Source organism: Aethalodelphis obliquidens, unplaced genomic scaffold (genome assembly GCF_003676395.1).
Source record: "Aethalodelphis obliquidens isolate GAN/ISIS:26980383/991018 unplaced genomic scaffold, ASM367639v1 scaffold39, whole genome shotgun sequence".
Taxonomy (NCBI): domain Eukaryota; kingdom Metazoa; phylum Chordata; class Mammalia; order Artiodactyla; family Delphinidae; genus Aethalodelphis; species Aethalodelphis obliquidens.
In genome coordinates, this window is record NW_020837983.1 from 13,953,071 (window position 1) to 13,974,381 (window position 21,311).

Here is a 21,311-nt window from a genome sequence, read left to right on the forward strand (position 1 = left end):
ATTCATCAGTGTAATTGGATTATTTGCTTTGGAGTTATTCTAAGGTTGAGTATCCAGTTTGATTACATGGGTTTGCTGAGCGACCGGATTTCCAGGAGTTGCGGAAGCAGATGTCTCTCAGGAAATTTTGAATCAAAACCAACCTCCCAGACTCCCCAGTCCCACTACTTAAAAGAAGACACACATAACTCAGATAACAGGATATAAAATGAAGATCTAAATGTTTATTAATTACAATAAAGATCTAAATGTTTACAAATTACAATAGAATGTAAAAATCACAGAGTTCGCTATTTTTAAACAAATGTAGCCATTAAAAAACTTTAAACAAGAAAGTGATTTCTAAAAATTCAAAGTAAGAAATCTGGTGTAAGCAAGGATGACATTTTAAAGTATCATCAGTGAATTTCCACACAGACTTTCCATCACAGTAATATTCACTTATATCTTCAATCTTACACAGCAACAAAGTCACAGTAAGAAAGACGGCAATTGCTTCTGAAGGGAAATCAAAGAAGCCTAGAGCGATTATTTTTTCAAAAGGATCTTGGGGAGTTGAAATAAGGCCCGCTTCTCCACGGGCTGACAACGTTTAACTGGGATGGGAACAGCAGCATCCTTTTCTCTGATTTTACCTTTGAACAGAATAAAAGGAACCCAGTGTAACATTCTCCCTCACAAAGAGATGCAGAACCCAAGCCTGACCCCCAAGAAATCCTATAATCAAAGTAAACATGAATCCCGCTCCTACAAATGCTGGTAATAGCATGTTACAGCATTCAATAAAATGTCTTCCTCTTGCTAATCTTCCTCTGGATTTTTAACACAACCTTCCTGGATTGGAAAAATAGTTCCAATGGTCAGGAAATGACAACCAAGCTGCAACTGCTGGCTGTCCGGCATTACTAAAAACTTAACAGCATTCACTAATGAAAGAGAACACAGCTGGGAGTACACAGGGCCCCATTATACAAGGCTCAGGGTTTACGTAAGGAAGCATAGGTTATCATAATGTAAAAACCTGCAATGCCTAACTGGGTTTGTATAAAACGAGTCCTTTGACAGACAGCGTCCCTAATTAACACAAACATCTCTCCCTGTCCATCTTGTCAACCTCCTCTGTAATCTTTTGCTGATTGCTACCTGCTGAAACATCTGAAAATGTATCACAGGTTAAAAAGAAAAAACAAAGCCATAGAGGCTAGTGAAATTGCAAAACTGGCAAAACATGTAGATTTCATGGAGTCAGTGGAAACGATGTTAGAGAAATGTTTAAATCACAGGAAAGCCATGGTGAAATAGGTACCTGGCAGAGCAGGACCAGAAAACAACTGGGGGAAAAAAAAAAAAAACCCAGAAAAAGAAAAAGAAAATTGACAAGGATGATGATAATACATGCTTCAAAAAGAAAAGACTTGAATGTCAAAAGAGAAAACAGAGGAAGCACGCAAATGTTTTTTAAATGACCACATCTATATTATTCTAAAACTGTGTGAAATAAGCTATCAAATCATTTTCGTGAAAAATTATACCCAAAGCAACATGATTCATTTTTCATTCCATTCTAAGTTCTAGAATATGGTTGCCTTTACAATACATAGATGCATTTCTTCCAGATAAAGTCCTAATCGGTTTATAAATTTTGACTATAAACTTGCACTCTCAGTTTTAAGTAGTGCCAGCCTTCCTCAATAACAGCCTCTCTCTGTGTTACCAGCCTCTCACTCATATTTGATTCTCTAGGCCTCTGTGCAATGTTTCCTAACGTCTCAGAGAATAAACCTCCAGCTAGCCCAAGGCCTTCTTCAACCTGGAGGCCTCATCCAAGTGTTCTGCGTCAAGAGGTCTTTTGTTAGCCTGCCCTTTGGCTGAACTGTCCTTGAGTCTTAGGTCACTTTGAAGTCTTTGACCTTGACCGTGGACTCTTTAAACACTAAGGAAGAAAGAGATAATGCTAATTTCATATGCTGTCAGGGAGGGAAACTTTCTCTGCCCACTATCCCTTACTGACAGCACCTGGTTCAGGAGTGGGCCTGTTTCCTGGTCCCATGTGTGGCGTCTTCTTTTGTCCCTCTGGATTTCAGTGTGATGACTTCTCCCTTATAGGGTTCACGCTCCACGGGGGTAGGCGTGCAAGTCTGAAACAGAACATTTCATTTTTCTCTTGTGGCTTGTTGACTTCTTGAATTCAAAGCTAAGTTCTGCTCCCTAAGTGAATTGTGAGACCAAAAACGAGCCTTGTGAATTATCATGTGCCTCCCATGCCCTGCCCTTTCACAGAAAGGCGACCTCGAGTACCCGCATTGCCCCACTCTTTCACTGGGGTTGATTTGCATCAGACAAAGGCCGAGGGAACACTTCCTAACAGTCATTCCTTCCACCGCAACTTTCACTGGGGCCTCTGCCATATCCTCACACATTCTGTTCTATAACCACCTTCCAGGCTTTTCCAACATTCTACCTTTTCTTGTAGTTTCAGTTCTAGGTGTCTATATTCCCAGAGTGTTTTGTTGTACGTCTCCTACGACTTTCAGCTTTTTGTTTCAGATTCTAGCAGTCTGTGTGTGTGTTTCCTCATTTTCCTGATAGTCCCCGCTTGTAACAAGCCTTCCACAGAATCTCCCATCTGGGACTATACCCCTTTGGTGCCCAACTGTGTAGCAGAACCCTGGATTCAGCTAGAGTTAATTCAGTGCTTGAGCAGACTTTCGAAATCAGGACTTTCTAAACAAAGGGATGCATAAGAACTAAATCCTACTGTTTGTCAATGTGGACACAAATTCACTGGCAAGTCAAGTAATTGCAAACCACAGTGATTAAGGGCATGGGCTCTGGAACCAGCTTGCCTGGGCATGTTACTTAAAACTGTGCTTCAGCTGTAAACTGGGGATCGTAATAGCTCCTAATTTGTAGGGGGGTTGTGAGGATTAAATATATGTAAAGCATTTAGAGTAACGCCTAGCATATAAAAGCTCTTAAAAAATAAATGTGTGTGTGTGTACGTTTGTGTACATGTCTTATTTTGACCACCAAAACTAATGTATTGTAGTGATCAACCGTGTGGGCTTTGGAGAAAGGTAGGTCTGAGTCTGAATTCTAGCTTTGCCATATACTGGCTGTAGGAAACTGGCAAGTTAATAAGCTCCTCTGAGCCTACTCACTCATGTATGAAATGCAAGGAATAAAACCTACCTCACAGGCACATGAGATTTCCCAGATACAAAGCATTTCCTTCCTTCATCCAGTAGATATTTACTGAGCACACACAAGCCCCAGATATTTTGCAGAGGATAAAGCAGAGAACAAGACAGAGACCGTGTCCCTACAGTGGAATTTGAAGCACACTGATCACTTAGTGACTAGGAAGACCCCTGCCCTCTGTGCACAAGTCCAAGCCTCTGTCCACTTTCTGTGTCTGGCTGGATGCTTTGCTGGACTTGCATCTTGGCTCGCTATCGACTCAGTCCTTTCCTTGACCCTGGATCCTGCCATCACCTTGAACACCGACATGGGGTGGCTGCCACCCAGTCCCTGGACATTGTAGTTACCTGGAGCCAATCCACACCTGAAACTTTAAATTAATTTAATACCCCACTCTCTGACCACATGCCCCGTTTCAGGTCTTTAGTCTCCATGTTTTTTCTTCTCCTGGTTTACTTTTCAAGCCCAAATATATATATTTACTTAAACCTACGGTGACCATATAATTCATCATCCAAACTGGGACACTTCTGAGCGTGTAAAGGGAAGGATGTTGGTGGGAAGGAGATCCCTAGTTGAGCTCCTCTCCTCTTTGTGTCACTTATCCTGGCCAGAGCTCAGTTTCCCTCATCCTCTCTTGTTCTGCTTTACCACTGATCTGCTCCCCAGGTTGCACTTCAGGAAATATTCAGGAATATTATATCCTGAATAAATATCTGCACTTTGCACTTTGTCTAAGAATCCCCTTGCGGCCGCTCAGTCACTGTACTAGCAATGCCACGAGGCCCCTCTTAGCCTGGCTGGTCACTCTGGTCACACTGCCCATCAAATGTCTCTGACCTGACTGGCCAGGTCTCACGTGCACACAGCCTTCCTCTTCATCTGCTGCTGAGGCTCGAGACAGGCAGGGACCGATTTCCCGCCAGGATGGCTATGGGCTGTCAACCACTCCTGCCCACACCGCAACCTCAGACAGACTGGCCCTCTCTGGGGAGGCTTCTGCTGCCCCACACTTCACAGTCTTCCCCTTTATAGACAAGTTGACAGGAATCAAAGACAATTTAAGTTCTGGTCTCAAGCCTTGCAGTACTTTCAACCTTTTAATATTTTCTTAGCCTTAGATGTGGTTACGTAAGTTCTTTAACGCTAGACCCAGGTCTTGTCCATCTTTGTACTGTCTATTGCCCCTGGCACTGTACTCTATATACATTTTAGAACCTCAATAGATGTTCACTGTGACGAAATGGAAAGGTGATGGCACTCGTTCCGCAGAATGTTAAGCCTTCCCTGCATTATTCCAGAGTTCGGCTGCACATGTTTTCTAAGCAGACTTACGCTGCAGCTCTCAGGAAAAGTAGTCACGTGGCTTCTCTCTAGTGGCAAATGGAAAATCTCCATCTCAAGTGTGACGTGCCCAGCCCTGACATGGGCATCAGCATCTGGTACAACCAGTGCATAATGCTCAGAGGTTACCCTAGTGGTTGGGTCCAAAGTGGGCTTCTTTCCCAGGTATCCAGGATGAGTACAGTGATGACAGGGACACCATCCTGAGTCTCCCAACTAAATGCATACCTATTTCTTTCTTTTTTTTTTTTTTTTACTTATTTATTTATTTTTGGCTACGTTGGGTCTTTGTTGCTGCGTGCGGGCTTCTCTAGCTGCGGCGAGCGGGGGCTGTTCTTCGTTTTGGTGCGCTGGCTTCTCATTGCGGTGGCTTCTCTTATTGAGGAGCATGGGCTCTAGGTGCGCAGGCTTCAGTAGTTGTGGCACGTGGGCTTCAGTAGTTGTGGCTCGTGGGCTCTAGAGTGCAGGCTCAGCAGTTGTGGCGCATGGGCTTAGTTGCTCCGCAGCATGTGGGATCTTCCCGGACCAGGGCTCGAAGCCATGTCCCCTGCATTGGCAGGTGGATTCCTAACCACTGCGCCACCAGGGAAGTCCCTGCATACCTACTTCTTAGAGGACATTAATGAAGCATAAAGCTCACAGAAAGACCAGGATGAAGTATCAGAGGGTTCTGGGTTGAACAAAGTAAGCAGGTCTCTTCTCTTCTTCGTGTTCTAGTTTTCGTCTGATCTCACTGGTCAGCTTTCTCAGGCTCCTTTGCTGGCTCCTCCCCTCAGCCTCTGAAGGTTGGCAGCCCCAGAGCTCTTTCTCAAGTCCCCTCTCTTCTCTGTCTACAGTCTCTCTGGTGGCCTCAGACTTGTGTTTTTAAATAAATGTAGATGCCAGGATTCTTAAATTTTATGTCCAGCCCCAATGCCTCTCAATTTCTGGACTCCTTTATCCAAGTGGCTAACTGACCTCTTCACAGGGAGGTGTAATTAGCATCTCAAACAGAACTAGAACTTAAGCACCACAAACTATAGTTGAAAGAGAAGTAGGATTAAAACTCTTTGAGCCCAGGGACTGCTGTCTTAGTTACACCTGTACCCCCGGCACCTGGAATATGGAATTGTATCTGGTGCTTAACAAACATTTGTTAAATGAAAGATTTCTAGACTGTAGGACTTTTTAGAACTTTTTAGATGATATTGGGCAACAGAATCACCTGAGGGTAGCATTATCTAAGATCACTTGAAAGCTTTTTTAAGGAGCACCTAAAAGAGACTAGGATCCTGAGCGTACACCTTCGGAAGACTGATCTGGGTGGTGACATTTTTTTCCCCCAGTACAGGCTGGCCAAAATTAGATGATCACACCCCACCAGCAGTTCTTCCCATCTTGATGGGTTTACAATCAAATAGAAAGGTTTGAGGGTAAAACACTGTGAGGGGCTATCCTAAGTAATACGGGAAACGTGGATGGTACCTCACCCAGCAGCGTGCTGGTGGTCTACTTAGGTAGATGGGAGTTCAATTTGAGTTCATAGTATTTAATGATGATTGTCACTGTGGTGAGTTCATAGACAAAAATGGGAATTATATCACAATGTGAAGTGCTATGACTAAATATTAATTGCAATCACTATACCCGCATGATTGCAGAAATGTTTTTCGTTAGCTGATCAGGGAAAAGAGGAAGCTTAAAATTGATAGAAAATTTACCTGTATTGTCTGCAGAGAGTAAAATGCTAGGATGCTAGATTTTTCTGAGATTTTTAAGCCCATAGACAAGAATCCTGAACCTCAAGAAGTTACTAATACAATGTTGATCATGGAGGCTAAGATACTAAAATAGCGATAAAGACAACAGAACTTCCAAATACCAAACAGCAGACACTGACGTAACACCAAACAGTCCAAATGAGCAGCGACTCCCTGAGAATGAAATCCATGCCTGGCTGGTGAATTTACAGGTAGGTATTCAGTACCTGGTGAACTTCAAGGTTCTTAGAGGTCCGCACAGGACTGAGCTCTCCAGGGGACTATGAATCACTAGATTCAACAGAGGTGATCTATAACAATGAAAATTTGCATTTTGATGTTTTACAATCCACCAAATGTTTCCATTTAATCCTCAAAATACCCTGCGAGCTATTTCTCAAGAACAATGTGAGCACATAATTTGGTCATCAATAAGTATTTACTGGATGAACACTGAATGGTTAGATAAAACATGGAAAGAGAGTACTTACAAAGTCCCTGTATACAGTGATGTACTGGTAAGTGTTGACAACCCACCTTCCCCTTTTCTCATCACTCCTAAAGCCCTGATTTATAGCACTTGCCTATTTCTGTTGTGTAAATGCTCTCACCATGGCTGATTTCAAGCTACCGACATCACTGAATGAGGAGTCGGGAAGGGATACATACAAGGGTCTCTCACAGCCAAAATGAGCTCATATGCACGGCCTTTTGCAATTACTAGCAAGCAATCCGAGGAAATCAGAATTACGTGGCAGCTGGTGATATGAAAGTATTTTCTCTGGGCCACCACATTGAGAAAGACATTGATAAACTGTTATTTTGGAAATGGAAAACACCCATTTCAAGGACTAGATCAGCCATCCATTTAATTTTATCTTATCTAAAAGGCAAATTACGCTTATGGCTGCAAAGGCACAAGCCAGTTTAAAAGCTTTGGCGCAGTATTCTGAAATCATGCCTTACTCCATGAAGCTATTCCTGCTTCTCTAGAAGATGCAATGTGACCCTAATTTTCCAAAATAGATTGGGTTGCTTATTACTGAAAAAAGAGAAAAAGGGATGACTTGAAGAATGTGTATGCTTCCAAATTTTGGTAAAAATTATAATACTCTAAACACACAAAAATTCTAGGAATAATAAACCATTTGAGTTTAAAAAGGTTTTGTTTTTGTTGTTTTTGGTAAAGAAGGAACAGTAGGTAAGTTGATTTTCCTCTTTCAAAATGTACTTGAACACCCAAGCTGCTGTTACAGTGGCCCTCCGTGTGCACAGTTGGGTGAATACACGGATAGAGAGGGCCAACGGTATAAGGGACTTGAGCAGCTGTGGATTTTGGTATCTGTAGATACTGAGCACCTAACCCTATGGATACCGAGGGACCATGTACTGTTTTTCCTTCCTCTTATATTTTTCTTTCCTAAATCCCCCCAACACGCTTCCTTAAGTGACTTTTTACATTGAACTGAAATATGTATTTTATTATGTAACATATATCAAATAAATTTTGATGTTTCATCTTCTGATTTAAATTTTTCCCCTTAATGATTCCCTGTTTAAATATTAAAATAAAGTAACAATTCCCTGAAGCTGTCAAATTGCGTTAAAATATCATTTCTCTCCTTTGAAATTCCTCACGATATCCGTTAACAGTGATAGCTGCACAGCATGATGCCAAGTCTCACTAAGTAATAAAATCGTGGATAAGAATCAAGTTCACAGACAACCCCACTGTTTGGGACGAGGCAAGAGGCAATCTTCTGTGTAAATTTATTTCAAGTCCTTTCTATGGCCTCTGAAACTACAGTCTTTGCTCCTTCCCTTTGCAGTTTGTTTATTTATCAAACGCCTACTACATAGGAAGTACTGGGAATAAAAAATAAGTTCCTCGAAGAACTAACGTTCTAGCCAGGAGACCAGCTGAGTTCTGGGACTGACAAACACTGGCGTGTCTCTACAATCTGTGCTTTGGAGTCCAGAGTGGTAAGTGATTATTTTCTTGGGAAGGATAACAGGATAGCAGGAGAAATGGTATGGGCCTTTCCTGCTTGCCTTCAAACACTTATCCTCACTTACAAAGAAATCTGAATGTTTCAAATGAAAACCAAAGTAAGAGCTCTAATTACCTCATGTGAATTTAAAATCTAGGATTCCTAACAACACTTTTTCTTAACTTTAACGTAATATTTTTCTTCTATAAAATTATCTTTGCCTGATGGAGAGAAAAAAGGTCTGAAACATCTCCGCACAGTCCCCAAACCTCATTTTATTCATTTTATTTGATACTTTTTCCACATCAACACTTTTTAAAATAATGCATTCCCCATGATTTGAGTTTCACAATCATTTTCTTCTCTTTTCTTGCTCTACAGAGGTCTCATGTACAGCAGGAATCAGAAAGGCCTTATCACACACCCTGGCTCTTACGTTTACTTACCGCTCAGCCCAGGGGAAGTTACTTAATCTTGCTGAGAGTCAGTTTTCTATTCTGTAAAATGGGGATGATAATATCTCCCACATGGCTTGTTGTGCAGGTTAGGTAAAATAATAAATATAAATTACACCAAATACACTGCCTGGCAGATAGTAAGTGCTCAGAACAATATATTATAATACAACTATTACTTACTGCTATTGTAAAAACAATAATGCACTAGAATACCTAAAAAGTTGGTATCAGAAGAAAATATTGAGAAACTAAAATAACTCACAAAATTGAGAGTGAACTCCTAAAAAACGATGTTAGCATTAATTTTGCCAATAAAATACCCAACAACGATTTGAAAAGGAGAACTGATGAAGCCAGTCATTCAGTGATCTCGGAATGTTTTCCCTACAAGAGGAAGACTTAGGCAAAGTCAGTCCTTTAAATACAGTCTGTCAGGGGTTCCCAGTTAGTCTAGTGTCCCTGCTGGTGGGCAACTGGTACTGACAGCCAGGAGCAGGCTCGTCCTGGATCCACTTCAAGCGTCACATGATCCATCACCCAGTGCTGTCAGTACTATCTCTTCTAAGTCAACACTTATCTGTTTATCTGTTCATCCCTTGGATTCTACAAGTGTCATGAATGAACTAGCTGCCATCAAGGCCTCTCACTTAGATTTTTTCCCCAAACCTAGAATAATTTATCTCCCATTAACTCATTTAACTCAATCTTTATGGTTTACGTTATATGGTTTACTGCTTAAGTATACAGCTTTTGTAGTCAGATAACCGGAGTTTATGTTTTGGTCCTGCCATATACTAGCTGTGTGACATGACCAAGTTTCTTAATTTCCTGAAGCTTCAGTTTCCTAATATTTAAAGTGGGGGGGCTTCCCTGGTGGCGCAGTGGTTAAGAATCCACCTGCCAATGTAGGGAACACGGGTTCGAGCCCTGGTCTGGGAAGATCCCACACGCGCAGCAACGAAGACCCAATGCAGCCAAAAGTAAATAAATAAATAAAGTGGGGAAAATAATACTCCCTCGCTCACAGGGTTGTTACAGTGACAGAGCCCCTAGCATTGTGCCTTGCCTTCAGTAAAAGCTCAGTAAATGTTAGCATTGCTGTTATTTACCATGTGATGTTTAGAAATACATGGAAACCTTATAGTCTCTACCTACCTGTCACCTGTCAGTGTCAATATTTACAAATTAACTCCCAGCAAAATAAATTGCAACCTTAAATATTTTGACTGAAATACAGTATATAAAGAAATGTCATGAAGAACCTAGGGGTAAGACAGGAATAAAGACACAGACCTACTGGAGAACAGACTTGAGGATATGGGGAGGGGGAAGGGTGAGCTGTGACAAAGCGAGAGAGAGGCATGGACATATATACACTACCAAACGTAAGGTAGATAGCTAGTGGGAAGCAGCCGCATAGCACAGGGAGATCAGCTCGGTGCTTTGTTACCACCTAGATGGGTGGGATAGGGAGGGTGGGAGGGAGGGAGATGCAAGAGGGAAGAGATATGGGAACATATGTATATGTATAACTGATTCACTTTGTTATAAAGCAGAAACTAACACACCATTGTAAAGCAATTAAACCCCAATAAAGATCTTAAAAAAAAAAAAAAGAATTGTAGCATCCTGAGAATTTAAAGCATTCTAGAGCACTTGTTTACTTAATCAAAGCTTTAGGAAGTGGTTAAAAAAAAAAAAAAAGGATGAATCTTATCTAACAAACTCTGAGAATCCACAAGCAAAAAATTTTCACAAGACTTTAGAGGAGAAATCAAAGAAACTACAAGACCCAAACGAAATGAATCGGAAAACAGCCAGAGAACTTTGGAAAAAGAGAAGTATATTTTAAAATGGAAAGAAGACACAGAAGCCTTAGAACTAACCCAAGGGTTACAAATTCTAAGGGCTACATGGCCAAGTTGGGAACATTAATGAGTGAAGCCTGTAGGTGAAAATCAGAAAGGCTGCCTCTGTGGGGCTTGGCCATCCAGCTCCAGCCTGCTCTTACCATGTGGGATTGGGGGTACACGGTGCCCCGCCTCACTCCAAACCCAGCAATTTAGATGGTTTTAGTCTGAAAATTCTGATATATTACCGTGTGTAGTGAAGTGAATTTTTAAAACTGTTTAAAAACACTGCATGAGCTAAACAAACATTGGAAAATCCAAGACATATTAAAAGGACAAACACCTCTTTTTTAACAGCTGGATTATAACAAAGACTTGGAGGCCTCTATTATAAATTCGGTCATCAAAGGGGGAAAGCAAAGAGACTGAACTGATGTTTATTGACCTCCTACTAGTGCCTTATGTTTTAAAATCTCATTTGACTCTTGCAATCTGTTGGGGAGAAAACACTGTTGTCATTTTCCAGATGAGGAAACAGACCAAGGATGATAGAGACACTTACTCTTGGCCACACAGCTAGGAAAAGGGAAGCCAAGGTAGAATTCATATTTACCTTGACCTCAAACTCCGCCATTGCTCTGGTGGTCATTAGAATACACCTTGCAGACCTTCAGCTACAGGGAGCTTGATGTTTCAAGGGACAGTAGTTGAGTTTGAACTCCATCCTTTGGTTCGTCACAGGACATGCCTCCCACTGCCGTTCTCAGCCAATGACAGCACGCCACGTGGCTAGATGCAGGAGATGGCTCAAGGACTGCTTGCAGGCCTTGCTCAATCTTTCTTGGTCTGCATAGTAGCCTAGGATGTTTCCACCACTTGTTTTTCTCCCTCTCTCCTTCACTGGGGCCAAGCTTGAATTGCAGGCTGAGGGCTCTCCCAGCCTCTCCCGGGCTCCCACCCATTTTCTCTCCCAGGTGTTTAAAAAACTCACACCTTTATCCATCTGGGTGGCTGCTTCTCAGAGGACCCTGACTAACAGCAATTGTCAAAAGGCCCACAAGGGCCCTACACTTGCCTGGGAAAACCTCACTTGGTCCATTAGGAAACCCGATAGACACCAATCTTCAAAAGAAACTGCATCCATCCAATAATGACTTTTTTCTTTGAAAGCTGTATTTGTTCATAACCTCTTCTAACACCCCGTGAATATGTTAACCAATTGTATGTGACAACGCCATCACCAGCATCCAGGAGCAAGTGACAATCCAGCCCGTGTTAACAGCCCACTTAGCCCCAACTCACCTGGTCCTGCTGCTTGATCCGTTTGTAAATATATTCAGCAAATGGTTTACGAGGAATAAACTTCCCGTCTCCTGCTGTGACATTGAAAACTCCAGCTTCATACACCACTTTGCCTCTTGAAATAGTCACCAGGGGCACCCCATGGCACACCATGCCCTCGAAGATGTTGAAGTTAACAGCCTGATGATGAGTTTTTGCCGAAATGGTCCTGATGTAAAAACAAAGATGTTCCCAATCATTACCAGCTCATATGACAAATATGAAATATTAAAAGAATGACTTAGAAGAAAATTTAGCAACTCTATTAAGCCACAGCTTTATCACTGGAACAAGTGACTTTAAGAATAGAACATAGCATTAACATTTTATTGCAAAGTAATTACATTTTCTGAGAGAAAAACCCAGTAGGTCACTCTTTGCGGTGATTAATGAGGATGGAGTGAGTGGAAGAAGGGCATTGTCTCTAGTGTTTATAATTTTAAGTTATTTTTACGTATATGTTTAAAGAACAAAATATTACTTGTAAAATATTTCAAACATAGATGAGTATGATGAACACACTGACTCAATACCCCACTCTACGGAATTTTAACGTTTTGCAAACACAGTGGAGGTTTCCTCAATACCTCCCTGTCCCTCAAATTCCATCCCTGTCCCTCCCTTCCCAGAGGCAATCATTAATTGGTATTTATCTTATATGGCCTTTATTATGTTGAAGTAGGTTCCCTCTATGCCCACTTTCTGGAGAGTTTTTTTTATCATAAATAGGTATTGAATTTTGTCGAAAGCTTTTTCTGCTCATCTATTGAGATGATCATATGGTATTTATTCTTCAATTTGTTAATGTGATGTATTACATTGACTGATTTGCATATATTGAAGAATCCTTGCATCCCTGGGATAAACCCCACTTGATCATGGTGTATGATCCTTTTAAGGTGCTGTTGGATTCTGTTTGCTAGTATTTTGTTGAGGATTTTTACATGTATATTCATCAGTGATATTGGTCTGTAATTTACTTTTTTTGTAGTATCTTTGTCTGGTTTTGGTATCAGGGTGATGGTGGTCTTGTAGAATGAGTTTGGGAGTGTTCTTTCCTCTGCAATTTTTTGGAACAGTTTGAGAAGGATGGGTGTTAGCTCTTCTCTAAATGTTTGACAGAATTCACCTGTGAAGTCATCTGGTCCTGGACTTTTGTTTGTTGGAAGATTTTTAATCAGTTTCAATTTCATTACTTGTGATTGGTCTGTTCATATTTTCTATTTCTTCCTGGTTCAGTCTTGGAAGGTTATACCTTTCTAAGAATTTGTCCATTTCTTCCAGGTTGTCCATTTTATTGGCATAGAGTTGCTTGTAGTAGTCTCTTATGACGCTTATCCCACTACCGGGCATATACCCAGAGAAAACCATAATTCAAAAAGACACATGCACCCCAATGTTCACTGCAGCACTATTTACAATAGCCAGGTCATGGAAGCAGCCTAAATGCCCACTGACAGATGATAAAGAAGATGTGTTACATATATACAATGGAATATTACTCAGCCATAAAAAGGAATGAAATTGGGTCATTTGTAGAGACCCTAGAGACTGTTATACAGAGTGAAGTAAGTCAGAAAGAGAAAAACAAATATCATATATTAACGCATATATGTGGAATCTAGAAAAATGGTACAGATGAACCGGTTTGCAAGGCAGAAATAGAGACACAGGTGCAGAGAACAAACGTATGGACACCAAGGGGAGAAAGTGGGGGTGGGAGGGGTGGTGGTGGTGGGATGAATTGGGAGATTGGGATTGACATATATACACTAATATGTATAATAACTAATAAGAACCTGCTGTATAAAAAAATAAAACTTTAAAAAATTCAACATAGAAAAAATTATACCTTGAAAAGGAAAATTGTATCTTGAATTTCTTTCCCTTGTCTGTGGCAAAACTGGACATTTGAGGACAATAAAAATAACAAAATATGTTGAACATAATCTCAGCATATTTTGTCATGCATCTGCATATTCATCAGCATTCTCAGCATTTTATTAATACTTTTCAATCTTATACAATATGACTAATGACTTCTAAGCTGGATATTTGGAAATACTGGGTGTTCGCCTTTCCCTAAATCACATTAAATGGAAAAGGAAAAAGAAAATCTGGCAGCAGTGGATCATACAAGGGTAATCTGAAGTTTCTACAAGTGCTTGCTCTCAGGAATGGATTAAAGAAAAGTGCTTTGCTAAAAATCCCAAGGCTAGGTCAAAGGAATAGCAGCTAAAAGCTCCCCTGCAACCCTCATCTGGAGGGGCGGAGCTGGGAGACTCACAGTGCCACCTCCAGTGGAAATGAACGACACGATGCTGACCTGGTCCTGGGTTCCAGAATCCTGTACCCAATTATCTGTTTGGTTTCCACTCCTTAACACATCCAAACAGAATTCTTGATTTTCCATGATGACTCCAGCCCACACACTGGAGTTTGCTCCTCCCTTGAGTTTCTCATCTCAGTAAATGACACCCCCAGCCACCTTTCCTCACTCCTCAAACCATCATCAAGCCTGTTGGTTCTACCTCCAAAAAAAAAATAAATCCCAAACCTGCCCATTTCTCTCCCCCTCCATGGCTCCCACCGAGTCCACGCCACCATCATCTCTCATCTGGACAACCCTCAACACCTCTTACTGGCCTCCATGTTTCCATTCTTACCCTCCTACACTCCTTACCATCCCCCCACAAAGATGCTCAAATCATATTTTAAAAATGTACATCAGATCAGGTCACTTTTCTGCTTGAAACCCTCCAGTCTGTTCCCCAAGACACAAATAACTGTAGAAAAGCCCAGATAATAATAATCATGAAATAGAATCTGCTCCCAATGAGAAATATCAGCATGGAAAAGAAAAAGAAGATGTTCCTGTATGTCAGGTGGATACTTTATGACATTCTATTTCACCTTTATAACACCTCTTCAAGGTAGAGAGTATTGTCTACACTTGACAAGTAAATAAAGTGAGATTTAGAGAGGTTACATAACTTGTCAAAGGACCTATGACTACTTTGATGAAACGGGAATCTTTTCATATTTTTTAAGTTAACATACAATAAAATTTACATTTTTAGTGTTAGTTCTATGAATGTTGACACCTGGATAGATTTGTTATCCTCACAACATTCAGGACACAAACAGTTCCATCGCCCCCCAAAACTCATACCATCCCTGTGTGGTCGCAACCTCCCCCACGCGTAACTCCTGGAGATCCTTGATCTGTTCTCTATCTCTTGAGCTCTTTTCAAGAATGTCATGTAAATGGAATCACAGAGTATGTAACCTTTTGAAGCTGACTTCTTTCATTTGGCATAATTATTTTGAGATTTATCCAAGTTGTTGTGTGTATCAATAGTTCATTCCTTTTTAACTGCTGAGTAGTATTCCAACGCATGAATACCCCATAGAGTGTTATCCATTCACCTACTGAAGGACATTTGGGTTGTTTTCAGTTTTTGATGATTATGAATACAGATATTATAAAGATTCATGTACATGTTAGGTGTGAACGCTTTTCTTAGTGTAAGTTCCCATGAGTGGCATTACTGGGTCCTATGGCCAGTGTATGCTGCACAAAAAGAGCTTCCAGTATCCTTAGGAACCAACTTACTGGTAGAGAGAAACATTTAAAAGGTTAATGAATAGGAGGTAGGTACAAATACAACAACAATAATTTCAAACACTAAGGAGGAGGGAAGAGTACTGATCAAATAGTAAGTAATGTCATTAAAGTAAGAAAATGGTTAAAGGGTTACTAGGTATAGAATGAGTTATGATAAGTTATGAGTTGGTGATGAAAGATACAAACTTAAAGAAAATAAATCTAGGAAACAACATAGAGGAGATTTAGACCTTCAGGCTAGAGTGTCGTTTCATGACCATCACAATCTCTCTGCGATACTTCCATAGTCTGGGCTACTGCTTTCCTGCATATCACAGTTACACTGACGGCAGAAGCTCTTGGGCTTATACTGTACAATGTTATATAAGCATGTCTGGACAGATGGATTAGTAAGGTTGCCATACAGAGAAAGTAAAATGCATAATAATTCATGATGAAATGGTTATATACAAGAATGGGAGGCAAAAAAGGGAAAACCCTAAGACATAAAACTTTATTTTTCCAAGCAGGAAGTTAAGAGTTACAGATGCTGTTAGGAAAATAATCTAACAGAAGAAATAAGTTCTATACACAAAAATTGCCATTATGATATCTAAACTATTGAAAAACTGAAGCATAACAATTTTCCAATGATTACTCAATGGAATATTGGGCTTCTGTGAAAGACTAGAAATAAGAATACACTGGGGAAGCAAAGAAAATGATAATTATATAATTTAAATGGAAAAAAAGTTACAGAAAGCATGGGAAAATACATATGCATGTGGACAAATGCAAAAGGAAATATACAAATTAAAGTGCTTGTGTGGCCTAGGAAAAAACAAACAAATATGAAAGCAAAAGATCTGTGACAACAAAATATCAAATCAGATTTCTCTGCCACAGCCAAAACAAAGGTCATTTTCTTGACTTTCTCAGCGTTGGGGTTAGCAAGAGAAAGAAGGCAATTAGGCCACATCTAAGTGATTCTCTATAATAAGGCATTATGTCAATGAGGTCAAATTAACACAAAATGTAAATTCTCGGCATTATCACCAGCAGCAAAAAGAATGTGCTTCCACTTTCACATTGGAAGGTGTCTGACAGGGTGTCATTCCTCACCCAACTTTTTCCTTCCAGCCAGAGCTGCAAGTCTCCAGTTCTTTAGGAACTTCCACACTTCTGAGTCTTCCTTTTCCCTGGGTGCCCGTCTCACTGCTCAGATCTGACCCCTCCCTGCCCCAAGACTCTGCTCAAAAATCCTGGTCCCATGTCAATCATATCTCAATAAAGCTGGAAAAGAGAAGAAGAGAAGAAAATAGAAGAGAAAAGAAAGGAAACAGAAACAAAAGGGAAGGGAAGGGAAGGGAAGGGAAGGGAAGGACCAGCTTCTGGTTCCTAGAAGCTGACCCTGACAACCCATGGCAAAACCTTGCATTTTCCTCTGTGTTATAGCATTATCTGAATCAATTGTAATGATCTCTTGATAATTACAGTGTTTTGGAAATAACAGAACACTGACTTACATGGAATGTAAACATCCAATCCTAAAGTTCTGTTGTTACTTAGCGTTTCTGGTGAACTGTACAAGCTCATTAGTAAGAAATAAATAAAGGAACATTGTTATAATTATCATTCTTAGTTGTATCTTATCCAGTTAGATGAAACATTTGTTTGATAACTAAAAATACTTAGCAATACCAATATTATCAACACGATTAAGTCCGCAGCTAAGTACTATTACACCATATCCTGGATGGTAATGCTGAAATACAGCTGTGTAAGAGTTTGCCCAAGGTTCATACAGCTTGATATTGAAGGAACCTCTGAGAGGTTGGAATCACTGCCACTTTTTGAGCATACTGGTATATCTGTAACCCTGTCATAAGAAGATTAAAAAAATTGTGGTACGTTTTCAATATTTGTTTTCAACAAAAAATAGAATGCAATATCATCATAAGGTTTATAAAATTATTACAAAATGTATTTAAATTTTTTTTTAAATTTATTTATTTATGGTGTTGGGTCTTCGTTTCTGTGCGAGGGCTTTCTCTAGTTGTGGCAAGCGGGGGCCACTCTTCATTGTGGTGCGCGGGCCTCTCACTATCGCGGCCTCTCTTGTTGCAGAGCACAGGCTCCAGACGCGCAGGCTCAGTAATTGTGGCTCACGGGCCCAGTTAGGGCACGAACACACGTCCCCTGCATTGGCAGGCAGACTCCCAACCACTGCACCACCAGGGAAGCCCACAAAATGTATTTAAAATCTATTCATTACTAGTGTGGTATGGGAGACGTGGTCCATTAGTGGAATGAACACAAGTTCAAAGTCACACAATTGCCTTTCTAAGGACACTTGTTTTTCCTTTGAACATGCTTCCTCCAAGGCAGAGGCCTTCTGTTCTAAGGCAGAAGCCAGAACATGCTTTCCCAGGCCCCTCTGCAGCTGGGGCCCAGTCATGTGACCTGGCCTCCTCCAAAATGGTGCCCCAGCACCATACTTTGCATGGCAAGCTGGTGACTCAGGAAGCAGGTGCTGCAGGATCCATGTTGGTGAAGGGAGAGATGGCTCAATCCTGTTTTTCAGGCCAGTTGTGACAGGGGTTTAGCACTAGGGTCCAAGCCCTGCCTCAGTGAAGCGATTCATGGCAACTGAGCCCAGGGGCAACACTGGGGCTCTCCACTGTCCTATGGTAGGCCTGGGGCATTGGTCCTGGTACACAGCCTCTCAGCCTGGTCTTCTGGTCCTCCTGGAGATTCTCTGAGCCGCCCAGTTCTTTTAATACATTCTTCTTCTGTTTAACCACCTAGCGTAGATTTCTCTTGGGTGCAGCTAAGAACCCTGCCTGATCCACCTTTTTCTTTCAACCATCTTAGAAGAAAGCAGAAACACATGTCTGGGCTCTAACTAAAAGGGATTCAGTCAATGGGCTAACATGTTATCGTCCTAAGTTCAGCGACACTGTGAGATAAATTGGAGCAGGTGACATGGAGCTTTGCAGTGCATTTCAGCCACACACGTGATCCTATTCTGAGAAATGCAGTGTAGCAAGCACTGTAGTTCCATCCCCTGGCATACATTCTCCCTTCCTCTGGTTTCAGCATTCCCCCAGTTTTTCTTTAAGAAACATCTCTCCGGGCTTCCCTGGTGGCGCAGTGGTTGAGAGTCTGCCTGCCAATGCAGGGAACACGGGTTTGTGCCCCGGTCCGGGAAGATCCCACGTGCCGCGGAGCGGCTGGGCCCTTGAGCCAGGGCCGCTGAGCCTGCGCGTCCGGAGCCTGTGCTCCGCAACGGGAGAGGCCGCAACAGTGAGAGGCCCGCGTACCGCAAAAAAAAAACCATTTCTCCCCCATTGGAGATATCTGGCAAGATGGTTAGGCATGGCGCCCTATTCTTCCCTAGCCAAGAGAGGGGGAACTGCATTGTTTCCCAAGAATTTGAATCTTTGGTAGAATGACAAAAAAAAATTTTTTTTAAGTGATTGGAGGGTGCATCCCTGAACACAGAGCAATTCCTGCTGCAGGCTGTCCAGGGCTGCCTTGGACTCTGTTCTTTCAAAGCCTGGAGCACTGACTATTCTTTTGGTCTGTGAGCACCCCATGGCCTTCCCACAGAGTGTGTTTTTGCTCATCTGCGTATAAGTTAGTTACTATGGTTTGCAACCAAAGACCCTGACTGATAAAGACCTTGTCCTTTGGAGAGTAATTCCTGTAATGAAGAGCCCATGGATGTCTCTGAGGCACAGTTCAAAAGGTTTGTGACTCAAAAAGAAACCAGAAACTATTTTCCACCAAATCTGTCCACAGAACAGATGCAAATGTGGGGCGGTGCTCTGATTCCACTCATAAGTAAAACCAAAGAGCTGTAAAATTCATCACCAAATATTTTTCAAATTTAACAATATGATAGTCAGGTCAGGAGAGTAGAGAAATACCTTCTCTCTAATTACTGATTGGATGGCTAGGCTGTTGGCCCGTCCTGGTGGTAACAGGAAGGATAGGAATGATTAAAAGCTTCCCATCTGATAAGTGAAGCTGGGGTTCCTGGGCCATTAACTCTTCATTGGCAGATTCTCCGTGGTCACCCTGCCCCAAGGGAAAAGCTGCTCTTTGTCAAACTCGCTTTGAGCCTGTATCAAACGGGCACATCTCTCTGCAGAGGGGTGTCAAGGTTGTCTTACTGAGTCCCAATTATACACATCTCCAAGGCTCAAGCCGACAGGAAAGCAGAAGCCTTGAAGATAACATTAAGCTATTTTTCAACTTTGTCTATAACTTTGATACCACTCACATCACAGCTGCAGAAAAACATTCTGTCCCTTTGCAAATAGCTTCCTATCAAAGAGCTGCGTGCTCCTATAGATGAGAAAATCACTGAAGCAAAAAAGCCTGCGGGAGACTGCCCGTGTGCATTCAAAGAGAACACCGGGGAAAGGAAGAGGATTTCTTAAAACAATGTGGGTCTTCCTGACCCCAGAGAAATGACTTGTTTAGGTATTTTGTTATATTTCCTCCAACTCAGCCACTCTGTCCATGGCATGGATGGATCCTTACCAGGTTGCCATGAGAACCAAAAAAGAAAAAAAAAGTTTGAAAGAATCATTATCAGGTCTATTAGTGGCTTCTTTAAAAATATACCTCATCTCTCTACATGTGTTATATGACATCTTGTATATTCAACATGAAGGAATAGTAACCATTTAAAGCTTCCCAATAGCACCGTGCAATAGACAAGGATGATGAGACACAAAAAGGTGAATAACTCACCCCATGTTACACAGCTAGTAAGTTCATGCAGCTCAGGTGAGATAAAAGGTTGGGCTCTTAACCACTAGACAGTGTTGCCCCTTGAAAGCTCTATGAGAAGCTACTGGGAAAGCATGCAGTCAGTGAAAACATTCTTCATCCACCAGAAAACAAATGGGAAGCAGCTCGTTCCTTACTTCCTAGTGTTTCTTAGTCTGTTTTTTGTTTAGCGGCAAGGGATTTAGGATGCTATTAAAAATTCCTTAAACTGAAATTGGCCATTCTCCACGTGATCATGATGGAAAATATTTTTTTGACGTGTGTTCCAACTGTCTATTTCAGACTCGTTCTTCTGTGAATTTCTTGGACGTGACAAGTTATATAAATGGGGAGCAAAGCAACCACATCTCTGGAAATGCTAAGCGGTGCTACTTCAAGTACATTCTCATTATTAAGCAAAGTTGCTGCTCACTGCACCCATCAATCTTCCATCCTCTATGCAGACTTCTGCACCGCCTCCCACAGAAGAGAAAATGGGAATTGCTTCAGCCACATTATTAAATCTAAATCGGACAATAACTTGGAACTCTATTGGTGCTACATGGACGACAAAACAATACAGATTCATAATAATGCTGCCCAAACATTGGCTTAAAGAAATAAACTGACCAGGCAAGCCGGCTATTTTGTCCTTGGAGTTATGTCATCCAGGTCATGGATGGTGGTGCAGACCATGGTTAGATAAACTGGATTTAGATTCTAGAAAGTTGACCTTGGAAGTAGGTCCCACATCTTTCACCCCTTGTGCCCTGCACAGCACTGAGCAAATAGAAGGCATTTTAGACACATATTTGTTTATCTAAAAATAAGTTATTAGCAAATTTTGACATTACTACTTAACATAAATATTTCATGTTCTATATACTAGTTTTCAGAAAGTGGGGAATTAAAAATAATTTAGTGTCTTGAAGGAAGAGGAGCTGAGGGCTTCCCTGGTGGCGCAGTGGTTGAGAGTCCGCCTGCTGATGCAGGGGACA

The 21,311-nt window shown here is 41.3% G+C and overlaps 1 protein-coding gene across 1 annotated transcript in view; it reads right to left on the bottom strand.

Moving 5' to 3' along the window:
• Positions 1 to 526: 526 nt before the first annotated feature.
• The window catches only part of DPYS (dihydropyrimidinase), an 88,509-nt gene continuing 67,724 nt past the window's right edge, over positions 527 to 21,311 (bottom strand). Inside the window, exons 8-10 of the mRNA XM_027131588.1 lie at positions 11,886 to 12,093; positions 2,017 to 2,138; positions 527 to 635 (exon numbers count right to left, since the gene is read on the bottom strand). Coding sequence (XP_026987389.1) covers positions 2,022 to 2,138; positions 11,886 to 12,093 — 325 coding nt within the window. The 3' untranslated portion in view covers positions 527 to 635; positions 2,017 to 2,021. The remainder of the gene's footprint in view (positions 636 to 2,016; positions 2,139 to 11,885; positions 12,094 to 21,311) is intronic.